The sequence below is a fragment of the Rhodotorula toruloides genome, assembly GCF_000320785.1.
Source record: "Rhodotorula toruloides NP11 unplaced genomic scaffold Scaffold7, whole genome shotgun sequence".
NCBI lineage: Eukaryota > Fungi > Basidiomycota > Microbotryomycetes > Sporidiobolales > Sporidiobolaceae > Rhodotorula > Rhodotorula toruloides.
In genome coordinates this window covers 196,465-219,238 of record NW_015622967.1, presented here as the reverse complement: position 1 = coordinate 219,238, position 22,774 = coordinate 196,465, and the positions used below count along the sequence as shown (strand labels likewise).

At 64.3% G+C, this 22,774-nt stretch overlaps 6 protein-coding genes across 6 annotated transcripts; 5 read left to right on the top strand and 1 right to left on the bottom strand.

Annotated features, from left to right (window-relative positions):
• Positions 1–239: 239 nt before the first annotated feature.
• RHTO_07474 (uncharacterized protein) lies at positions 240–1,943 on the top strand (the record flags this gene model as incomplete). Its single annotated transcript, XM_016421130.1, has 2 exons — positions 240–463; positions 524–1,943. 2 exons carry the CDS (start codon positions 240–242, stop codon positions 1,941–1,943), a joined length of 1,644 nt encoding a protein of 547 aa, XP_016274251.1.
• A 1,262-nt stretch (positions 1,944–3,205) lies between these two features.
• RHTO_07473 (uncharacterized protein) lies at positions 3,206–8,432 on the top strand (the record flags this gene model as incomplete). The annotated part of the gene is made up of 4 exons (XM_016421129.1): positions 3,206–3,885; positions 3,946–7,094; positions 7,149–8,247; positions 8,312–8,432. 4 exons carry the CDS (start codon positions 3,206–3,208, stop codon positions 8,430–8,432), a joined length of 5,049 nt encoding a protein of 1,682 aa, XP_016274250.1.
• Positions 8,433–8,904: 472 nt separating this feature from the next.
• Positions 8,905–15,615, top strand: RHTO_07472 (nucleoprotein TPR; the record flags this gene model as incomplete). The annotated part of the gene is made up of 15 exons (XM_016421128.1): positions 8,905–9,271; positions 9,369–10,243; positions 10,302–11,136; positions 11,197–11,315; positions 11,375–11,631; positions 11,687–11,792; positions 11,848–12,047; positions 12,103–12,262; positions 12,333–12,781; positions 12,839–13,163; positions 13,221–13,652; positions 13,715–13,882; positions 13,940–14,155; positions 14,213–14,251; positions 14,314–15,615. 15 exons carry the CDS (start codon positions 8,905–8,907, stop codon positions 15,613–15,615), a joined length of 5,850 nt encoding a protein of 1,949 aa, XP_016274249.1.
• An 825-nt stretch (positions 15,616–16,440) lies between these two features.
• Positions 16,441–18,377, top strand: RHTO_07471 (uncharacterized protein; the record flags this gene model as incomplete). The annotated part of the gene is made up of 3 exons (XM_016421127.1): positions 16,441–16,669; positions 16,725–16,862; positions 16,918–18,377. The coding sequence occupies 3 exons, from the start codon at positions 16,441–16,443 to the stop codon at positions 18,375–18,377; spliced, it is 1,827 nt and encodes a 608-aa protein (XP_016274248.1).
• Positions 18,378–18,621: 244 nt separating this feature from the next.
• On the bottom strand, positions 18,622–20,252 carry RHTO_07470 (uncharacterized protein; the record flags this gene model as incomplete). The annotated part of the gene is made up of 3 exons (XM_016421126.1): positions 18,622–19,340; positions 19,399–19,883; positions 19,954–20,252. 3 exons carry the CDS (start codon positions 20,250–20,252, stop codon positions 18,622–18,624), a joined length of 1,503 nt encoding a protein of 500 aa, XP_016274247.1.
• Positions 20,253–20,378: 126 nt separating this feature from the next.
• Positions 20,379–22,757, top strand: RHTO_07469 (uncharacterized protein; the record flags this gene model as incomplete). Its single annotated transcript, XM_016421125.1, has 1 exon — positions 20,379–22,757. One exon carries the CDS (start codon positions 20,379–20,381, stop codon positions 22,755–22,757), a length of 2,379 nt encoding a protein of 792 aa, XP_016274246.1.
• Positions 22,758–22,774: the final 17 nt, after the last annotated feature.

The following is a 22,774-nucleotide window of genomic DNA, read 5'->3' as shown; positions in this document are numbered from 1 at the left end:
GGAGAGTGCGTGCCCCTGCCAACGGCGGCAAGGTTGAAGCGGCGGCATGCGTTTGCTCGCGGAATGTTCCAACGGCTCGAGTTTCGAGTTGGTGGTTGCCCTGAAAGAAGTTTTGATTGGGACCGACGCGAGACTCGCTGCGAGCGGGCGACAACCCTCCTTTCACACCTCCTGGCTGCTTGCTGTGACTGTTGCGACTGTTGCTACTGTTACTACACGAGGCTACACACGCTCAGGCCATGGACGCACTCCGCTCACCACCGTCGTCCGCTTCCTCGTTCACCTTCCCCTCGTCTCCGGCACACGCGTCGACCTCGTCCCCCTCCTCGTCCAGCAAACTCGCAGCCGCGTTCGACTACCCAGTCCGACAAGACTCGCTCGCACACGCGCACCGCTCACACAACCCCTCGACCTCGACTTCGACCGCTTCCTCGTCCTCCTCGTCGCGCGGTAGAGGGCACGCGTACGCCTCGACCAGCAGCAGCAGCGCGGGCACTCGCAGCGCTTACACGTCCTGCACCAGCGACGCGTTCGACGAGGGCCCGGACTGCGAGGACGAGGACGAGGGACGCGAGTACTCGGATGCTGGGAGCGTCCTCGACGAGTTGTACGACGAACTCGCCGCGTTCCACCCGCTCGCCGGAAAGGACAACGAGGCTTCTCCTCCCCGCGGATACGGACGAACCGACTCGACCGCCCTCCTGCGCGAACGAACGCGCTACCGCTCCTCGGCCTCGTACTCTCCCACCCAAGCCCTCAACCTCCAGCGCAACGTCCTCCCCGGCGGCGCATTCGGTACCCTCTCCTTCGAACAACGCGACTCTCAACTCTCGCTCCTCGCTTCCATCGCAGCGAGTCCGTCGACGCCCCTCGACAGGTGTTTCTGCGGAAACGAGGCCGAGGAAGACTCGATCTACTGCGGGAGGGCTTGTGCGCAGGCTGATGCGTTGAATGCGCTTTGTGGAGGTGGGAGCGCAGCGGGGTCGAGTGGAGTCGAAGACGGAGCGGGAGCGGCGAGTAGTTCGTCGTCGTCGAGTGACGGGGCGAGTTTGAGGAGCGGTACGAGCGGAGGAATGGCAGAGTCGGGCTCGGAGAGCCACTACAGGCGCGTGGAGAGGGAGGCGGAGAGGCGCGCGAAGGAGCGCGAGAGGCAGGCTAGGAGGGAGAAGAAGGCCGGGCGGAAGCTGGGTCGGAGCGAGGCGGCTGCGCGACTGGAGGGACGTGCACAGGCGGAGGAGGAGGAGGAGCGAGAGCGCGTGGTGAGGCCCCCGCCGAGGACGACTTCCCGTCCTCCGTGTACGCGTACGAGCAGCCGAACCGGGACCGGCACGCCTTCGCTCTCGTCCTCCGTCTCGTCTCTCGCTTCATCCGCCCAACCCTCTCCCATCTCTCCCTGTTTCCCTTCTACCGCCGCCGCTCCCGAGTCTCCATTCATCGTCGAGCCCACCACCTCCTCCTCAGGCGCCTTCGAGCCTCCCCTCCGCCCCTGCACACCCAACCCCCCTTCCTCCGCCCACCTCGCCAACGACATCTACTCCTCATACCTGACCGCCACGCCGCTCGCCTCAGACAAACTCCGCACCCCTCGCGGCACGACGGGAACGCCAAGTTCGACGCTCGTTACGCCTCGAGCGACGTTTCCTCGCACACCTGGCGCAGAGGACGACGGGGAGGCGGAAGACGAGTCGCCTACTCAGCGCGGAGGCGGTGGAGGGGCGGAAGGAGTTGGGTTGAGGATGCTCGAGTTGTGCGCCGACGAGGAGGACGAGGACGAGGTTGAGGAGCGGGATCAGGTCAGCCCGGACCCGGATGAAGGAGGTTGGGGCGCGCAAGAGATGCGCGACAGGATGTGGGCGCGATCGGGGTCGGCCAGATCGTCGGCGTACGGGCACACGAAGGGCAAGTTGAGCTTCGAGGATGTGGTCGGGATCTTGGGCGCCTGAACGTCGATGGGCATCGCGATGGTTGTTTGACTAGGTGTACTGTACAGGGTTCTCTCGCACGCTTACTTACGACGGTTGTAGCGCCTCCTCACGCTCTCGCACTGTTTTGACTTGTCGTTTCTCATCTCCTTGACGAACCGCTTTGCAAAGACTGTATCGTACTCTCCTCCAGCAGCCTCTCTTCACACTCTCTCACGCTCTGCTCGCTCGCTCGCCTGCGAGGACCCCAAAACACCTCTCCGCACGTCGCGACACCGTCCGCTTGTTTTTCCTTGACCACAACAAGATGCCCCGCATGCCGCGCGATGGACTGGCTCGATGCGAGCCTCGCTTCTTTCGACCCCTTTGAGCGGACTTGTTCTCTGCGCTTCGTTGGCGGAGAGAAGGAAGGACGAGGAGGAGGATTGCGAAGGTCCTCCTTTGTGCGTTCGTCTCGCTCGAGGTCGACGTCGTCGCGCGGATCTCCACGCTCGCGCGGCGATAAAGACGACGCACTCCTCGCTCGCGATGCAGATCCATAGCCAGCGGGAAAATGACAAGCGAGTCGCGCGACGAGAGGGAAGCGTTCCGGGAACGTCGTTCTCGAGAGTGGTGAATCAAGCTTCGAGTTGCGCGGAATGCACTTCCTGCGTTGCAGAAACGTCGAATAGGACCTGCTGACCTGGACAAACGAGCGAAAGAAGCGCGAGGAGCAGAGCAGCAGCAGGTTCTTTTGGCATTTTCGTCGCGGACGAGCGCGGCAGGACGCCCGGCTCCCATTCTTATTTTCTCGCGTCCCGCGATCGCCAGGTTGCCTCTTGGCCCGCGCAACCGAGAGCGCTCGCTGCGACAGTCTCGGAACGAGCAGAGTCCGTCCCGCGACGAGTTCGCTTCAACTGTTTGCTGCTCCTCGCTGGGACTGCTACGGACGCTCGTTGCTCGACGGGACAGACGCAGCCCGCGCAAAGTCTTCCCGCAGCCGACCCACCCCGCCCCGCTCCGTCGTCGATTGAAGCGAAGGACAAGTCGCGTGCTTCTCGGCGACGCAACAGCCTGGTGCGTTCAACTCGCGCGCGGGATAGACTCACAGGACGGGACTGACCACTTGTACCGGCGCAGAACGCGTCCGACACGTCTCTGCGACCCAGGCGCTCTCCACCACCCTCTTTTCGGCGACTCGCGGCAGATTTGCGACCCCGAGACCCGCTCCGAGCGCTGGGACGACCTCTACAGGCGCACGGACACCGATCCAGTCCAGCTAGACGAGCGAGCGGCCGCACCGGATGCCTGATCTCGCCCACTTCGACCCGTCGAGCGTCGACTCCTCCCCGTCCCGAAGTCGACCTGTCCCGCGACCGCTCGACCTCGCTTCGGTCAAGCGACTGGACGGGAGTACGGGTTCACCATTGTCGGGCGAGATGAGCGCATTGGCGGCGGACTCTGCGGGCGAGGTGGACTTGCGGGCCCGGGTCGCGGAGGAATCGCTTGGCGAGGTGGATGTCGGCGTGCGCGAGCCTGCAGAGGGCGAGGAGGAGCGGCAGGAGCTTAAGCAGTCGCAGCGGCAGACTGGGACCAGCGGCGCTGCTCGCCCACCTCCTCTCGACCTCCAGCAACCCTCGACTTCGACTTCGCACCTCTCTGCTCGCTCTCTCCCTCCGTCCACCGCACCTTCGCCGCAGCTCAGCCGCTCCGTACTCGGATACACCTCCTCGACACGCTCCACGACCGGCTCGCCCTACCGCCGACGAGCGACTACATCCGGACTTAGCAGCGGGCGAAGAAGCGAGCCTGTCGCTCCTCTCGCTCTCAATGGCAGCGGGCCGTCAAGCGCTGCGCAGCCTCCTGCAGGAGCCAGCTCGAGGTTCTTGTTGACGGTCGTCCCGCCCGGACACTTGCCGCATGATCCGCCTCATCCGAGGTCGAATCCGTCCGCATCTGGCTACGGTCCTCCCAAGCACTTCCGGTGCGCTGGTCCTGCTATGCAACGACTCGATCCGAAGGCTGACCACTTGGACGCCCACAGCCGCGGAACCCTCGTCCCTCTCTACCCAACTCTCTCCTCCCAACTCGCCGCAATCGCTCGCGAATACGGCCTACCCTCTTCCGGCGGCCTCGTCCTCTACCTCCTTTCGACCACCGACCCCTCGACGCAGCAGCCTTTTCCGCAAGCATCTGGCTTCGCCGGCGAAGGCGGACCGAGGATAAGCGAGACGGCGTGGAGCATGCTTTGGGCGCAGCTGTTTGCGGAAGAGGAAGCGGAGCGGGAGATGGCGTTCTTGCGGCAGCAGGAGGCTGAGATGGGGTACTCGGACGAGGAGGGAGAGGCAGACTACTCGGACGTCCCGCCGCCTGTTCCGCCTATCCCCGTTCAGCACGACCAGCAGCCGCCACGACAGCGACAGACGTCGGAGAGCGACAACGCCATCCTCTCCGACGAGAACGAGCCGGTCAGCCAGTCGAGCGATGCGGGTGCCAGCGGCGACGGATCCGTCTACTCGGCTGCGACAGGCGCGGCAGAAGGATCGGTCAAGGACAAGCAGAACGCGTCTGCGAGTCGGCCGTCGTCGCTCGCGCAGGCGGGACTTGGTCGAGGACTACCGTCTGCGCTGACCTCGCCAAACGCCCGCTTCTCGAAGCGATTCACGTCGCTTCCTCCGAACCTCCCGCCCCGACACCAGCGACATTCTTCACGCCACTCAGTCCGCTCGGCCTCGAACGCCCCGCGCAACCACCGCTCCTCGTCGTACATGTACTCCGCCCCACCTCACTCAGCCGGCGGTCTCCGCTCCGCTTCCTACGCCTCGTCCCACTTTGCGCCCTCCCTCTTCTCAGCCGGTCCTTCGCTTCCCTCGTACGGCGCGTCAGTCGTCGTCGGCAAGATCGAGTTCGACATCCACGCTTCGACGAGGCAGGGCAAGTGGTACGAAGCTTGGCTCGCAAGCGCTGCGCCAACGCCTGTCATCCCAACTGTCCCTGCCTCGCGCGAAATGGAGGCGGGCAAGGCGCCGGAGACGGAGAAGGCATGGCAGGAGCTGCACCTCCCGAACCTCGTCGCGGCCAAGACGCCTCAGCAACCGGAAGCGCGAGGACTCGGCGTCGACCAGGGTAGCGCCATCCCGTCTCCTCACGCGCGCAGCGTCGACGAGCAGACGACGCCTTCTAGCCGCACGCGGTTGTTGACTACGTCGACAGGAGGCTTCGTCTCGCCCATCGTGCAGTCGCAGAACCTCGAGTCGGCCGAGTCGAGCTTCTCCCTCGCGGGGCTTGCGGGACACAGTCCTGAGCCCAGTCCTCGAACTGAGCGCGAGGCGGTGGACGACGAGACGGACCGGACTGTTGAAGACCTGGAGAAGACGCCGCTAATCGACTCGCGCGACCTCCAGCCTCTGCGGCATGACGAGGCGGCACCTCCTACCGAGGCGGCACTCGTGGACTCGTCCATCGTCGACAAGGACGACATCGTCGGGCCCGAGCGACCGACGTACTCCCGCTCGCCAAGCTCACTCCCCTCCCGTCCTGCCTCAAACGCTTCGACGCAGCTCGACTCAAGCGAGCGAGGAACGGACGACACACCTCTCCTCGAGCAGGAGGCCGAGCATGCGGGCTATCAGGCGCTGGACGACGACGAACCGCCCAAGGCGGAAGACGCGGACAGCGATTCGGACGATTCGCGGTATGGCGTACAGACGACTGAGAGCGAACAGCTCGATCAGCAGGCTTCCGGCGTAAAGGATCCGCTGGGCGACGTGTTCGGCTCGGACGAGGCGACTTGGCGGTCGATTGCGGCGGACGACACGGTTCCTCGCTGTGACGAGCGCGAGGTCATCGAGACGACCGGCCTCGGCTTCACAGGCTCGCAGAACCTCGCAACCCTCGACGACGCTCCGCCCGGTATCGTCGAACGTCGTCCCGACGACGAGAGTCTCGACGAGCGAGGTTTGCCGCCACCGCAGGACGACGTCGCGGACGTCCAAGCGATGCTTAGTCCGTCCACACCTACTGCACCGACACATCCCCCTTATCTCGCATCGCCCATCCGGCTGGACGGCAAGAGCGAGTCTGCCGCGGACGTCTCGCGTGATGCGGTGCAGGAGGCTGTCGCGCCTGCTGCTTCGAGTTCGAGCGGGGAGGAGCGCGCCCAAACCTCGCCGTTCCTCGCCTCGCACTCGAGCAAGACGTCGATCAGCACGATCAACTTCACGGTCCGCCCGCCCTCGACCACGGCATCCATGTCGCCCGAGTTCGTCCCTCAGCGGAAGCAGCGTCACGGCTGGACGAACATCCCGCCTGTCGTCGACCCGTCCATGTCGGCGTCGTCGTCGCTGTCGTCGATTGCGCCGCTCGCCGAGGAGGAAGGCGACGTCAGCGAAGGGTCATCGGCTGTCGGACTCGAGCGCAACCTTGACGACCTCGAACGAGCTCTCGCTGAGCTGTCGCCACGCGCTCTTCCGACGAGCAGGATGCCGCATTCGCCTTCGACGGTCCTTGCGCAGGCGGATGAGCCGCAAGCCGGACCTTCGCTTCTCGCCAGTCGTCGAGCCTTCCGGTACGGGGCACCCGCTTCGCCCGACCTTGGCTCATCGCCTCGCTTCGACTTCGAGCAAGCCGAGAGTCCCGCACGGCAGCTCGATTTCGCCCCGGTACCCGCGCCTGGCCTTCCCGACGAGCCTCGGGCAGAGACGCTCGCAGCTCCGCCAGCAGAGCGACCTCGCATTCCGCGGTCGTCGTCGTTGCACAAGCCGGCGGGACATCCGCAACCGCATCTCGTCGCGTTGCCGCCATCGCCCCTGCCCGAGACCATCGCCGCTTTCGCTTCGCCTTCGCCTGAACCAGAAGAAGCTCCTGTCCCGACCCTGCCTTCAGCTAGTCCGTCATGGCCCGCGCCTCCCCCGCTTCCTCTCTCGCCTGAACCTGCACCGGTACCTCCAACAAGCTTCGCAGACATCGTGCCGCCTCCGCCGCCCGCGAAGGAGGAAACGCCGGCCCCTCAACCTCGTTCGCCTGGCCCGCTCAAGTCGCTGCGAAACGGCAAATGGGGCAGTCGAAGCAAGAGCATCGACGCGGGCAAGGCGGGCTCACCAGCCGACGCGTCCGAAGAGTCGTCTGGGTCGAAGAGTCCGCTCGGCAGCTTCTTCGGCAAGTTTGGCCGGAGCAAGTCGCGCAAGTCTGATCGTGAGTACGCGTCCTGGCTCTGTTGCGAGCCTCCGCTAATCCCCGTGCATCCAGCTACTTCGCCGGAACCGCCTTTGCCGATCCAGCCTTTCGACGCAGCGATTCCTCCAACAGGCCCCGAGCCGGCTCAAGCCGAACACGTGCAGCCTTCACCGCATCCCCCTCGCAAGCAAAGCCTCGACGTTGCCCGACCACGCCGTCCCTCCGTCTCTGGATCGCTGCCGCGCGACTTCGCAGCAGATGAGCCTCTGCCGCCGTTCCCGCCGTCTCTCGCCGCCAGCGTGACGACCGCTCCGCAGCTGCCGCCCTTCTCGCCGTCTGAGGAGACGACACTGGACAGCTGGAACGCGGCGGCGGTTGGCGAGGCATCTCCCGTGGGTACTCCGCTAGAGGCCCAACCCCTCTTCAGCGGCACCCGCTTCGAAGGTCACGAGCAGCCTGCCGCTCCGTTGAGTCAAAACGCCGTACAAGGGTCGGCTGCGTTGCCGCCTGTGGAGGGTGCCGCATCTTCCGACTTCTCCGCTCTCGCCTTCCCGGCAGGCATCCTTCCTCCCGCGGCGCCTGCAACTCCTCGCTCGCCGCCAACTGCATCATCATCGGCGAACGACAGTCCAGCAACGGGCGAAGTCGTATCGCCGTCGGCCTTCCCGCAACCGCCAACAACGCCTCGCTACCCAGCCTCCGCGCCCGTCACGCCTGCCGGGTGGCCTCTTGCGACGCCATGGACGAGAAGCGGCGGCAAGCGGCGCTTGAGCGCCGACATCGACCAGCTGCTAAGCCAGATGAACGACATCGAGTTCGGACTTGGCGACGACGACGACGCGGCGAAGGCTCACCCTGCTGTCCCGGCAGTTCCGTTGCCGTCGGCGCCAGTACCTCCGATGCCTGTGCAGGCGGTTGTTGTCGCGGACGAGGCGACCGCACCTGAGCTGGCCGCATCGCCTGCACCGTATCTCGTCGAGCCAGACGCATCTCTCGCCTACGTCGGCGAGTCGACCTCCCCCACAACTCCGCCGATCGCCCTACCTTCGTTCGACGCGCACGATGCGACGGCTTCAAGTGGCGGCGGCTTGCTCGGCGTCCAGCAATCCCTCGACAGGCCGCTCAGCGAGGACTTGCGTGCGCTTGGATCGATGATGACCGGCATGGTTGCGTGAGTCTCGCAGCATGCCTTCCTCGCGTTATAGGACGAGTACTGACCTCGCCACTTCCGCCAGCTCGCCGCCGACGAGCCCTCCCAGCAAGACGACCGGTCTCACCTCCTCCGACTCTGCCTACCTCGACTACATCGTCGCTTCGTCTCCACCTGCGACGAACGCCGCTCTTGCGTCGGCGTAGAGGCTCGTCCTCGCACGGAGTCTTCGCATGGAGACGCTTCCCTGCCTGTCCGGTCTCCCTTTTCCCTCCGCACTCCTCGCTTCAGCGCATCCGGCTTTCGCCATGCTTCTCCCTCCGTCTCGTCCATGTCTGTACGCAACACCGGCTCTGTCTATACTCCATCAGCGACAAACTTGTTCTCGCCTCACGAGTTTCCCTCCATCCCTCGTCGCTCGCCTTGACATTGCCTTGACATCCCTCTCTCTCTTTATTTCGCGCATGCCCTGGAACCTGTAGTAGACGACTGAAGCTTATCTGCCCTGTGCAAGACGAACTGAATGAACAAGCAGCGACCGCCCACTCTGAGCCTATTAAAGCAATACAACTCGAGTTGTAATGGATCGATTACATTCTCGTCCCCACTCCCTTATACCCCGACGACCTGCTCGCCTCGACTGGAGCGACAGGCGCGAGCTAGATACGCCTTGCTACGATGGCTGAGCTCGCTGCGCCAGCTGGCGACGACCTCCAGCAGCAGCTCGAGTCTCTCCGCGCCGTATCGACTCGCCAGCAACTCGAGTCGGAACAGGCGCTGCACGACCTCTCGTCGAAGCTCTCGGCGGCCGAACAGGACCTCGCGAGTGTCCGAGGCGAGCTTGCATCTGCCAAGACTAAGGCGGAACAGGAGCGCGCGAAGAGGGAGGAGGCAGAGAGGCGGGTTGCTCAACAAGATGAGCGGAGAAAGGGAGACCAGGGCGTCGAGGAGGAGGCTAGGAAGAAGCTGGAGCAGTGTGAACGGGAGAAGCGGGACCTGATCGAGGCAGTCGAGAAGGAGCAGCGCGAACGGGCGTCTGTTGAAGGTGCGTCTCGCATCGGCTCCATCCTTGCTGGTGTCGACGGGCGATGCAGGAGATCCTGCCGCTCACGGACTTACTGACGAGTTCTTGGTTTATGCAGAATCGCTCGAGTCGCTACGGACGTCGTACACTGCCCTCCGAACGACCAACTCGGAACTCGAAGGTCAACTCGCCGAAGCGTCCAGCACCTCGCGCACCTCCCTCCTCCGCATCCAGACTCTCCAGAGCACCGTATCGTCCCTCGAAGCCGACAAGTCCTTCCTTACGAGCGAACTCGAGCGTGGACGGGCGGAATGGTCGACCTACCGTCACGAAAAGCACGAGGAGCTTGTCCAGCTCCGCGAGCAGCTCGAGACGAAGACGATCGAGGAACGCGCAGCCAAGTCGTCGCTGGAGGGTCTCCGCAAGGCGCACGAGACGCTCGAGAAGCGGCATGAGGAGACAATCGCCGAACTCGCCAAGGTTCGAGGCGAGCTCGCCAGCAGCGAGAACCAGTTTGCGACGGAGATGTCGAGCATGAGGCGATTGGTCGACTTGATGGAGAAGCGGGAGGAGGAGCGAAAGAAGCGGGTGGAGGATGTCGAGAAGGCGCTCGAGGAGGAGAGGGCAGCGTTGCAGGAGAAGGAGGAGGAGCTCAAGGACCAGCTGCTGCAGGAGTGCGAGCGGGCAGACTCGCTCGAGTCGCGCAACGCCGAGCTTCGCGAGGCTCTCGAGCGGGGCAACTCGTTCACCTTCGCCAATGGCGTCCGCGACTCATCCGTCGCCCCCGGCTCGCCAAGTGGCTCTATCGCATCAGGCTCGTTTGCCCTCAGCCCGTCGGCGCAGCTCGCTGTGCGCGGTCAGAAGAGCGGACGGAGCTACGCCGAGATCTACGGCGAGTACATCAAGATGGAGGAGGAGCTTGCGAGGGAGCGGGCCGAGACCAAGAGGCTCGGCGAGGTGCTCACGCAAATCCTTGGCGACATTGAGGAGCGGGTGCGTTCGTGCGCAACTTTCCAGGTATCGCATTTTCGCTGACAACTCGCATTCGTAGGCACCTCTCCTGCACGAGCAGCGGCTCGAATACGAGCGACTGTCAGCCGAAGCCACCGACCTCGCTTCTCAACTCGCCCAGGCCCTCACCGACCGCGACACTTCCGAGCGCCGCGCCGAATCTCTCCGCCTCGACGTTAGCCGCCTCTCGACCGACAACACCATCCTTACGCAGCAGCTCTCCGATCTCGGCCGTCAAGTTCGCACCCTGTCTCGTGTGCTCGCGGCGCAGGAGAACTCGTCGATCCAGGGCGATGCGAACGAGTTTGACGAGGACGAGGCTGCCATCCTGCGACGAGCGGAAGAGATTGGCGACACCGACTCGGTCGTCTCCGCCCACCTCGTCACCTTCCGCACGGTCAACGAGCTTCAGGTGCAGAATCAGAAGTTGCTCAAGATCACGCGCCAGATGGGACACCAGCTCGAGCAAGGCGAGCAGGAGGCAGCGGCTAGGCGACAGGGCGAGGAGAACAAGGCGGTCGAGGAGGCGCACGAGCTCATCCTGCGATTGAAGGAGGAGATCGAAGCGCAGCGTGCGAGAACCGAGGCGTACGAGAAGGAGCGTGACATGTTCCGGCGGATGCTGGCGCAGCGAGGTGCAGCAGGAGGAGCCGCAGGTTCCGTAACCGCGACGAACGGTGCCGGTGACGGCTTCACAGGCGACATTGAAGCGTCAAGGATGCTCGCCGAGGTTCAGGCCAACTTCGACGCTTACAAGGCCGAGATCGCCATCGACACCCAGAAGCTGCGAGAAGACCTCACGCAGGCACAGAAGGACGCGGCCACTGCGCGGACCGAGTTGGCGAAGAGCAAGGCGCAGGCAGAACATCTGGCCGGTGAGCTCGCATTTCCGCGCGCCCCGCGAATAACCCGCTCATGAACGGCTCTGCGCGCAGAGCGCTTCCGCCTCTTGACCGAGTCGTACGACTTGCAGAAGACGGAGGTCTCGCAGATGTCGAAGCGTAACCTCGAGCTGCAGCAGATGCTCGCCAAGCGCGACATGGCGACGCACAAGGTGAATGACCCTCTCGCCCCGCACTTGTGTGGATGCTGACTTCGTCTCCTCCCCCGCAGATGTCGGAGGACCTCTTCGAATTGCGCGGAACCGCCGACCAGCTGCGCCACGAGAACACCAACCTCAAGTCGGAGCGGGAGATTCTCAAGAACGTCGAGAAGCGGCTGAGCGAGGAGAACGCGGCACTGAGCAAGGAGCGCGCTCACCTCGCCGACCTCATGCGCAACCTGCAGACGATGCAGAATGAGCTCGAACGTGGCAGCAACGACGCCCGCCGTCGCCTCGAGGAGCAGGTTACCCGCCTCGAGACTCAGGCGTGAGTGCAGACACTTCGCGCTCGCACCGACGGTCGCTGACACCCAGTCTCTCAGTGCCGAGCTCAAGGAGCGACTCAACCAGGAGTCCGATACGAACCGCCAGCTCGCTCTCCGCAAGGAGATCGAGTCGAAGACCTTCCAGGAGCGCATCGACAAGCTCGTGGGTGCTATCGCTGATCGGCTAGATGTATAACGCCTGACTCCGTTTCCCGCAGAACGCCGACTACGCCGAGACGCGCGAGAAGCTCGTTGCCGCAGAGACTTCGCAGCAACACCTCGAGCAGCGCGTCCAGGATCTCGTCCTGCAGGTCGAGGCCAAGGAGGAGAAGCTCGCCGTCTACGAAGGGCGCTCGGCGTCCGGCGAGTCGTCTCAGTCTGCCGAGGAGCAGCTTCAGGTCACGGTTGCGGATCTTCGGTGAGCATCGCCTCCCCTCTTGCGTCAGCATCCGACTGACGTAAGTTCGCCCTAGTAACGAGCTCCGCGCGGTCAGGAGCGAGCTCGACCGCGCCAAGGAGCACGTCAAGCAGTACCAGGCCATCGCGGAGACCCAAGGCGAGAGCCTGCGCGAGGTCACGGCGACCTACGAGGAGTACAAGACCTCGACCGAGTCTGCCATTGCTGAGAAGGACGTGCGTCATGCACCCTTTGCCGTGTTCGAGGGCAAGTGCCTAGACTGACCGCGCATCGCCTCTCCCGCAGAGCGAGATCAGCAGCCTCCGCGAGCGACTGCACTCGCTCACGACCGACCTCACCGCCTCGAACGCCCAGAACTCGGAGCTCCACCGCCAGATCGAGGCCGAGCGCGTCGCCTTCGAAAAGGAGCGCAAGACGTTCGAGGACGGCATGGCCGGCTTGCGCGCTGCCGACGAGGCTGCCAGGCAGGCTCAGCTCGCCGCCCAGGACGACATGCGGCGACAAGCGCAAGCTGCGAAGGACGCCCACGACAAGTACGAGCGCGAGCTGGTTGCGCATGCCGAGGACGTCAAGCGGCTCACCGAGGTCAAGGAGGAGCTCGAGCGCGTCCGCGGCACCGTCCGCGAGCATGAGTCTGCCGCCCAGGTCGCTCGTGCTAACTTGACGGCCGCCGAGGAAAGCTGGACGAGGCAGAAGACGGTCCTTGAGCGGGAGCTTGGCGAAGTGCGCAAGCGGTGCGTTTGCCAATGTCCGTGTGCGCGCTTTTTGCTGACGATGGTCAACTGTCACAGATCGGAAGAACTCAAGGAGCAGAATTCGACGCTCGCTCAGCATCTCGAGACCGCCTCTGCCCAGGCCATCCAGCTGCAGGCTCGCTCAAGTTCTGCGCAGGGCGCTGCCGAAGGCGACGGCGCAGATGCCGAGTCAGTCGAGGCCGTCGCAGCTTCGCATAGCAGCTCGGTCGAGCAGCTTCGCGAGGTCATTCGCTACTTGCGGCGCGAGAAGGACATCATCGACCTTCAGCTCGACTTCAGCAAGCAAGAAACGACTCGCCTCCGTCAGCAGCTCGACTTCACTTCGCGAAGCCTCGAGGAAGCTCGGCAGACTCTGCAGGAGGTGCGTCACCAAGCAACTCACCCGCCGAGCTTCCCGCGCTGACATCTAGACTCGCAGGAACGGTCGAGGGTCGGAGACGCCCTCGCCAGCTCCGCCCAGCACGCCGAGCTTCTCGAGTCGATTCACACCGCTAAGCTTCTCCGCGAGAGCAACGACACCTTGCGCGACGAGAACGAGACGAACCTGCGCAAGGTCGCGACGCTTGAAGGACAGCTTCGTACCGCACAAGCCGAGATTGAGCCCCTCAAGGAGCAGGTCCGCATGCTCCAGGCCGAACTCGAGGCGGCGCAGCATCAGGCGAAACTGCTCGAGGAGGACAACGAACGGTGGAAGACTCGCAACCAGACGATCCTCGCCAAGTACGAGCGGATCGACCCGGAAGAGCTTCAGGTTCTCAAGAGCGAAGTCGAGAAGGTTCAGGCATCGCTCGCGACAGCCGAAGCCGAGAAGGCGGCCCTCAACATCCAGCTCGCGGAGCAGACCAAGCTGGCGCGTTGTCCGCCCTGTCTCGCTCGAGGGACGCTGCTGACACATATCCTTGCGCTTTGCAGGCCGAGTCGATGCGCAGCAACTGGCAGAACGGCTTCGAGCGCTTCAAGAATCTCCAGGTCCAGGCTCGCACTACGCGCGACGAGCGCAACACCCTCACCAAAACGGTCGAGGAGCTCAAGCAGCAACTCGAAGCTGCGGGTGGCGCCGACGCCATCGCCGCCGCCGTCGTGCGTTTGAGAGGCTTCTATAGCCCCGCTCCACAACTGACGTGTGTTCTCTCGCAGGCTGAGGCTCAGGCCGAGTCGAAGCAAGCGCTCGCCGAACTGCAAGCCCGCCTCGATGCTCTGCAGGCTGAGAAGAATGCGCTCGAGGCTCGACTCGCCGAGAACGACAATGCTCAAGGCGATGCCGTCAAGCCGCTCGAGGAGAAGCTCGTCGCGCTTGAGGCGGAGAAGCAGACCCTGACGGCGGAAAAGCAGACTCTGACGGCAGAACGCGATGTTCGTCCAACTCCTTCCTTCTGGTTTCGATGGCGACACTGACAGCTTCCCTTGCAGCGCCTCGCCGCCCGCGAAGCACCCATCTTCCGCGACAACGTGAGTATCCTCGTCTCGCCTCGCTTCAGATCAGTCCTCACTCTTCATCTCACCCACCGCAGCGCGAAATGAAGGCCGAGATTCGAAAGCTCAAGGGAGAGCTCGAGACCCTCAAGGCCAGCGTCGCGTCCGACAACGCCGCCGCCATCGAATCTGCCGTCCAGACCCGACTCGCCGAAGCCGCTCCCGCACCGGCTGCCCCGGCTGCACCGACCGAAGAGCAGATCGCCGAAGCCGCCAAGGAGCGCGTCGCTGCTGCCGAAGCCCAACTCACGGCACAGCGCGACGAGGCGATCGCTCAGGCTGTCAAGGAGGCGACTGCGCCGCTCGAGCAAACCCTTGAGACTCTTCGCGCCGAGCTCGCTGCTGCCAAGGCCGCTGCCGAAGCAACGTCTACTGCCGCACCGGGCGAGTCGACGAGCGACGAGGATGCGAAGAAGGCGATCGCGGACGCGGTCGAAGCGTCGAAGAAGGAGATGGAGGCCGAGTTCGCCAAGGTCAAGGATGCTGCGACCGCCGAGGCCGTCAAGAAGGAGAAGGAGGCTATCGAGCGTCTTACTGTCGCCCTCCGCAAGGCTCAACAGCAGGCCAACGCGGCCGCAGTCGCCTCTTCTGCTGCGCCTCCGCCCAACATCGACGCCATCGTCAAGGAGAAGGTTGCCGCGATCGAGAAGGAGCGCACCGCGTCCCAACAGCAGGCGATCGAGAAGGCCGTCAACGAAGCGCTGAAGAAGCAGAAGGAGGAGCACGAGAAGCTCCTGAAGGAGACGCGGGAGCAGATCGAGAAGCAGGCGCAAATGAAGAACGCCCTCCTTCAGAAGACGGTCAACGGTCTCCGCGCGCGCCTCGAAGGCCAACAGAAGAAGCCGGAGGACGGAGCCGCCAAGCCAGCAGCATCCGCCACACCCGCCGCCGCTTCGCCTCCCGCCCCCGCACCTGCTGCCGGCGCCGCAGCGGCACCGGCGCCAACTACAGCAGTGCCTGCCAAGCCCGCTCAGGCGACACCGGCCTCGGCAGCTCAGCCAGCAGCGCCTGCGCAACAATCGCAGGCTGGCGCAGCAGCAGGGCGAGGAGGAGCAGCAGCGGGGCGAGGCGGGCGTGGAGGTGCTGCGCGAGGACGAGGAGGAGGAGCTACGCGCGGTGGCAAGGGCGCAGCGTCGCCGCCTGCGTCGTCGAATGCGCAAGCAGCCGGCGCCGGTGCGGCACGAACGCCTGGCGGCGTCCTCGGGTCGATTCTCGGCCGCGCGGCGGCTGCGAACGCCTCACAAGGTGCAGGAGCGAAACGTGCGAGGGAGAGTGACGGTGATGCCGCAGGAGCAGGAGGAACGGGAGGAGACCAGTCGAAGCGGCCGAAAGGAGCGTGAGGAGGAGGACTTTCGACTCCGCTCCCGTTCCGGACATTGTGTGTAGCTACCTTCGCATTGTAGTAGTGATACCCTCCAACTCGTCACCGAGCCGCGCTGCCGCATACGAGAGAGTCGACCCTCGTCTGCGTCGTCCAACACCTCATCCTGGTCCTCCTCGCCCCGCTCTCTTCTTTCGCTCGCGAATGCATCGCCCGAGGATCTACATGGTTTCTGCACCGAGTCGAGCCTGTCCTGCCGGCCGCACAGTCGACTGCGCCGATTTGCCAGCTTCATCGCCTCGAAGTCGAACGGGCGATCCAACACCTCGCACAGCGCTCGCGACGGGATGGGTGATATGCCGGGGTGGCCTACACGATAGCTGCGTCTAGGCGAGCCGCTTGCACGACTGCGCCGGTCAGTGGCAGCACACTCAGCCCGTCCAGCCCCTCCGTCACTCGCCCGCTTTTGGAAGGGCACATCCTGTCTCGACAGACCGGCTCGACGAGTGCCTTGGCCGCACGAGGGAGTATTGCAAGGTGCTACGGACGGAAAGAGATTGCTCAGGGCGGCGACTGCGGTCGCGACCTGACCCTTGCACTCCCCTGCTCACCGACCGCTTCCCTTTCTTCTTCACCTCGCTGCTGCTTCGCCGGACGTCGCCCAGCGCGCTTCCTGCGTTCTCTCGCTCTTCCTTGTATCCAGCAACTCGCACACGCCAAGGTCTCGCCGTCCACAACCGGCTCGCTTCACCCTCTCTCGCTCGCCAGCAACCAGCCTCCTCCGCGCCATCCCCTCTCTTTCGCCCGTCAGCCAACTCGTTACAGCACCACTGCACAGCACGACATGCGCACCACCAGTCTTGTCCTCCTCTCGCTTGCGTCGGCGTCCTCGCTCGTCGCCGCCAAGCCGGCGGAAGGCGGTTCCATCGAGGCGCTCCTCGACCGCGTCGCCCAGCGCAGCAACCCCTCCGCCTCTGCTAAGCCATCTGAGACGCCTGTCGTTGTCGAGGACGGCGTCAAGCCGGCTCCGGCTGTCGAGAAGGCGGACCTTTCGGTCGAAGAGGACGATGGCCGTGAGTCTCCGCTTCCTGCGTTCGTGCGTTCGAAGCTGACCCCACGATGCAACAGCTCGCAACAAGCTCGTCAGGCGCTCTCGCGCTCAGAAGCACGAGAAGATGGCGAAGAGATGGGTGTGGGCGACAAGCATCATCCAGGACGGTGCCACGGGCGCTCCTCCCGTCGGTAGCAATGCCAACCTCTTGTCCTGTAAGCTCGGGTTCGCAGGTGGGTTCGCGGCGCCACTGACTCTTCTTTGCGACAGCGTCGACCACAATCGCCGCCGACACCCCGGCTGCGACTCTCGTCGCTCCGTCGTTCCCGCCCGTCAGCAGTGTGGGCGCGAGCAGCACCGTCGCTCCCGCTGTCGCCAATGCTACCTCCTCGTCGACGACTGCCTCGGTCGCTAGCCAGACGACCGGTCTCTTGACCAAGGTTCGCCAGACATTCAAGCAGCGCGAGCACGCCCTCATCGCTCGCGACTACGAGGATGAGGAGGACGACTACGCTGACGAGGAGATCGATTTCGAGGACGAGGAGGACGATGTCGAGGAGCGCCAGGAGAAGAAGCGCTGGGTCTGGGCGACCGGCATCATCCAGGACGGGGCTACGGACGCCCCTCCTATCGGCCAGAACGCCAATCTCCTCACGCCTTCGACGACCATCGTCCTCAACACGCCGGCCGCGACGCTCGTCCCGCCGACTTTCGCTCCCGTTGCTGCCACGACTCCCGCTGCGTCGCAGGCTCCCAACGTCCTTGTCGCGCCGGTCGCGGTCAACTCCTCGTCGACCACTACGTCGGCCCCGAAGACGTCGATGACACCTGTGGCGCGCAAGTTCGGCCACAAGGCCGTCGGTCGCGCGTTCCACGGCCAACAGGAGAGCAGGCGCTGGGTTTGGGCCACGTCCATCATCCAGGACGGCGCTTCGGATGCTCCGCCGGTCGGCGAGAACGCCAACCTCCTCAGCTCGTCCGCCTACCCGGTCACGACGCCTGCTGCCGCCCTCACGCCGCCTTCGTTCCCTCCCGTGGCGGCCTCGAGCTCCATCTCGTCCTCTACCACGCCTCCTCCCGCCCCGTCGTCGACGACCGTCCCGCCTCCTGCCATTGCTGTCGCCGCCGCTCCGACGACCCTCGCTGCGCCCGCCGCTGCCACCACGACGTCGGCAGCTCACGGCCTCGCCGCTTTCAACCCCAAGCACATCTTCGAGGAGATTGAGGCGGGCTTTGAGAAGCTCTTCCACATCCATCAGTCGACGACGACCGCCGCACCCGTCCAATCGACCTCGGCTGCGCCGAACGCAAAGCGCTGGGTTTGGGCGACCTCGATCATCCAGGACGGCGACCCTAACGCTCCCCCCGTCGGCTCGAACTACAACCTCCTCTCGGGTACGACGCCCGCCAACACGCCTGCGGCCACCCTTGTCCCGCCCTCGTTCCCGCCCGTGAAGGCCACCCCGCCTTCCTCGTCGACCACAACTCCTGCCGCTTCGAAGACGCCCGTCCTCGCTGCCTCGCCGGTCTCGCATTCGCCGACCCACCGCGTTCTGTTCAAGGATCGCCACCCTGCCTCGGCCTCGTCGCCTCCGCCTGTCGTCGCTGCTGCTAACGCCGCAGTCACCCAGTCAATGCTCTCGGCCGCGACCAAGCCAACGTCCGCCGCTCAGCAGTGGTACCGCGCGGACCCGAAGAGGAAGAGGATGGCTCGTGCCAAGCGCGCTTAGACGGTCGCAGCTAGCTAGTCGGACTGGCTCCGATGGACTCTTCCCTTCCTCCCTCCCTCGTACTCTTTCTCGCATGTACCCTCCCTCTCCTTCGCACCTGGCTTGCTCGTTCCTTGCATCACTGCCTGTAGCCCTACATACACCTCGCTTCGTGACTTTCGCTTTCGTTGCGCTTGACCGCAATGTATACCCTCTCTCGTCTCTTCAAGCTCCTACGAGAACGTTCAAGCTCTCTACGAGAACGTCAAGTTGCCGCCCTTTCTGCAGCGAGTCGCTCCACCCGGCTACACAACCGCTCAAACTGGAAGTCGAAAGCCGACTCCTCCGTCAGGATACGCTGCTCCGGCTCGAGGTGGCGATTCCGCTCGTCCTCTCCTTCAAAGACCACCGTGACGCCACGCTTCTCCCACTTGTCCACCCAGATCTTGACCATCTCCCGCCTTGACTCTTTCGCGTCGTCTCGCCAGTCGCAGTAGCTTTGCGGAAGCCACAACTCGCGGAGGTTGGGCTGGCGAGAGGCGAGTTGGTCGGACGTCTCGTGGTCGACGAGCAACCATGGTACGGACAGTGTGAGCGGCGAATAGTCGTTGAGGCGGAGGATGAGGAGCGACTTGGGCAGGTGAGGGAGGGCGAGGCGGAGCGGGATCTGGTACATGTCGAGCAAGAGCAAGTTGGATTTGGCGAGTGAGGGAGGCGCATCCGTGATTGTCGACAGGCAGGTGAGTTGAGAGACGTCGAGAGTGGACGAGGGAGAGTCTTCGGATGGGCAGGCGAAGGAGAAGCGCGAGAGCGAGGGGAAAGTCGAAGACGAAAAGAAGACGCGAGAGGTCGACATGGTAATGCACCTGGCGTACACCTCGAGACGTCGCAGGCGAGGAAAGGTCGCGGCCGGGTCGGAAAGAGTGTCGCAGAAGACGTCGCAGTCGCAGATGGTCGATCGGAGCATGCGAAGCGCTTCGAGGTCTGCTAGAGAGTGGTCAGTATGGCGAATCGCTTGTCGACGGCTACAAGAAAGACGCACTCTGTGCCCACCGCAGGGCAGACAGCGGTACATGTTGGATGCCGGCCATCCACAGCTCCTTCAGACCCGACATCGCCTGCAGCAGCTCCTCAAGGAAGAAGTCTGTCGCTTCTCCAGCCGAGAGATAGTGTTCCTCAACCTCTTCCTCCTCGCCCTGATCGTCCGCCATCTCTTTAAACGTCTTCCCGAGCCAAGGGATCGCGCCCAATCTCAGCGTTTCCACATGGCGAGCCAAAGTCGTGTTCCTCCCACCATGCGTCCTCGTCATTGAGCGGTGTAACCTCGCCGCCTGCGACTCCGTTTCCAGCAGCACGTCCCGGTAGAGAAGAGGGAGGACCAGGGCGTTCCAGGATTTGCACACAAGCGAGAGTCGGCAGAGAAACTCGTAACGAGGGGGAAGGGAGGTGTAAAGCGGGTCCGAGTCGACGCAGGCGGCCACGATGAGCTGGTGAACCTCGGCGGGCAGCGTTGGCACGCTTGTGCAGCTGTCCGAAGTGGGCTTCAGCTCACAGCGCGCCGTGCCAGTCGCGTAAGTTCGACGAGAGTGGAGCGCACCTCGAAGTGGACAGCGTGTCGCCTGGCGAGCTCGCCCACGCTTGTACCGCCGTAGACACCATCGGCAGCGTATTCGGGGAAGCTGCAGCGCAGCAGGAAGGCCTTCCAGCGGTAGTGTGTGGTAGGTAACGAGAGAGGGGTCGTCGGGTCGAGGGTTCGTCGTCGTCCTCACGCTCGCATCGCTCAAAAGTGCTGGCAAGATGCTCGTCCAGCTTGAAAGGACATACGGACGCACTGCTCGACGTCGCCGCTTGCCCGGAGAGTCCGCGGACTGCTCGAACCTCGTCTTCGTCTCTCATCAGCTTGCTGCTCTTTCGCCTTGACACGCCATCGAAGCTGGCTAGCGAGTCCGTCCGGCCAGTCTGAGAAGGTGGGTTGAGCGTGCTGGCCCGTCACGACGCTGGCTGATCTGTTCGACCCGCAGGATGTCGCGCTACTTCGACCCGTCCCGCCCGCACAGCTCCCTTCGCCTTGACGGCAACTCTGACCGCTCCGACAAGGACGTCGTACGGACTACGACACCCGAAGTGCGCGCCGGCCGCCTCTGCGACCAGCTCGACCGTGCGAAGCGGCAAATAGAAGAGCTTTCTAGCTCTGACAACGAGGCCTTCGCTGCACTTGCGCTGAGTCTCTTTGAGGAGGCTATGACGAAGCTTGACAACGCGTGTCAGCTCGTCCAGCATGCGCGATCCAGCTCGGCGCGGGAGGACAAGGCTGGGCTGCCGCCGTTCGCCCGCGCTCTTTCGCCTCGCGACGACCAGCTGCGAACGCGCGACCAGGACGAGCTGCATGACCACCGCAAGAAGGACAGTGACCCGTACCCCGCTTCCGACCGGGACAACTCGCGCAAGACTCGCACACCCGACCTTGCTGCGGCCGCGCCGTTCAAGCTTCCTGGTCGCCGTGACAAGGGCGAGTCTCACGGTCGCAAGGACGAGGACTACGGCGGATACCCTCTTCGCAAAGAGCAGGAGCCGGTCATCAAGCGCCCCTCTTCCTCCTACAGCCGTCGCGATCCGTCTCCGCCACCGTCACTCAAGTCTGACCGGCCTCGTTCGTCCTCGAAGCACCGCCTCACATCTCGCAAAGACGAGGAGGGCTTGCGTGACTCTGTATCTCCTCGCCCGTTGTCGCAGACCTCGTCTCGAGTGCTCTCGCCGCCCCTCCCCTCAGCACCACCGGCCGAATCCGACCCTCGCACATCTGGCCGCCGGTCTTCCGTCTCGCGCTTCTTTACGACGCGCCCCTCGGACGTGAAGCCGACCTCGCCTAAGCTAGGCGACTCAGCCGGCGACAAACGCCCCTCGTCACGCTCCAGCGCCTTCAGTCAGCCTCCTCCCGCTGCTCCTCCGGTCAAGTCGCGCAGCTACCGCGACATGAGCGACACATCGGGCGACGACGACTTCGACCGGCGTTCAACGAGCGGCACGAGGCTAAGGTCTCGCTCCGTCGCTCGTTCCCGCACCGGCCACTCCGAGGAGGCGAGAAAGGCGCTCGAGATGGCTTCTGCGCCGCCGTCCGCCGTTGAGGAGGACTACGGGCGCGAGCGCCGCGACGCTTTCAGGTCGTACGAGAAGAAGCGTGGTCCGCCTGTCTTGAGCGGAGCGAAGGTTGCGAGGGCTCTTGCGAAGGCAGCGAGCGAGGTCGGCGGACCTGCAATGCTCTTCGCTCTCGCGACGGTGTCGAAGGAGTATGGCAAGGCGGCCAACGAGGTCTTGTACAGTTCCATCGTCGTCGACTCGCTTCGCCGCCTCGACCTTCTCAACCGCACGCTCGACTCGGACGCCTCGCTCGGCGAGCTTGTCAAGTCGCTCAAAGTCCGCCCGCTCGATGGCGACAAGTCCGTCTCCAAGCCCGAGGCGCTCATCAAGCCGCTTCGCCAGCTCATCTCGCACATGCCGAACCTCGTCTCGCTCGACGAGGACTTCACTACGGCCGAATGGGACGTCCGCACCCTCACCGGCCAAGACTACCCTCTCACGTCGTCGTCGACATCGCACAACCTCGTCTTCTTCCGCTCGGCCAAGAACTGGTGGGAAGTCGGCGCGCTTTACGCGCTCCTCCAGTCGCAGCCGAATCTCAAGGAGATCGTCATCGGCGGCGCTGCCATGGACCGCGACTGGCAAGGGTCAAAGCTCCTCTCGACGCTCTCCAAGCAGTCTCCGTCGTCCGCGCCAGCCCGCAACCTCGAGTCGCTCGAGATCTCGGAGGTCATGCATGAAGATACGCTCGCGCTCCTTCTGCGTGCGACTGGCGGAGAGGAGGGCAGGCTGCAGTCTCTCCGTGTTGGCTTCCAGTCGATCGGCTCGACGGACGATGACACGCCCCGCGCCTCCATCGCCTCAGCCCTCACCAACGTCGGCTCAACGCTCACCCACCTCGCCATTACGGCTCCAACCAAGTCCTCCGACGACACCACAGGACTCGTCGACGAACTCGTCGCCGTCGTGCCCCGTCTCGAGATCCTCGAGTGGTCGGAGGGGACGGATGTCCGGCCCATCCCTCTCGGCTCGCCCCGTCTGCTCACGCAGTTGCCGAGGACAATCCGAGTCCTCCGCGCTCGTTCGCTGATCTCGGTCTCGACGGGCAAGGTGCTCGCGTTCCTGGACGAGGTGGAGCAGGGCGGCTTCAAGCTGCAGGAGCTCGACGTGCAGTGGGCGAAAGGGACCGGCGAAGACGAAGGTCACGAGCCGTGGTACAAGGAGCGGCACGTCGCGAGGATCGAGGATGTGGCCGCGGACTTGCGGATCAAGTGCCGGATTGGAAAGGGCGACGACTATTTGGCGTTCAAGCGCGAGCAGTAGGCAGTCTAGGCAAGGAT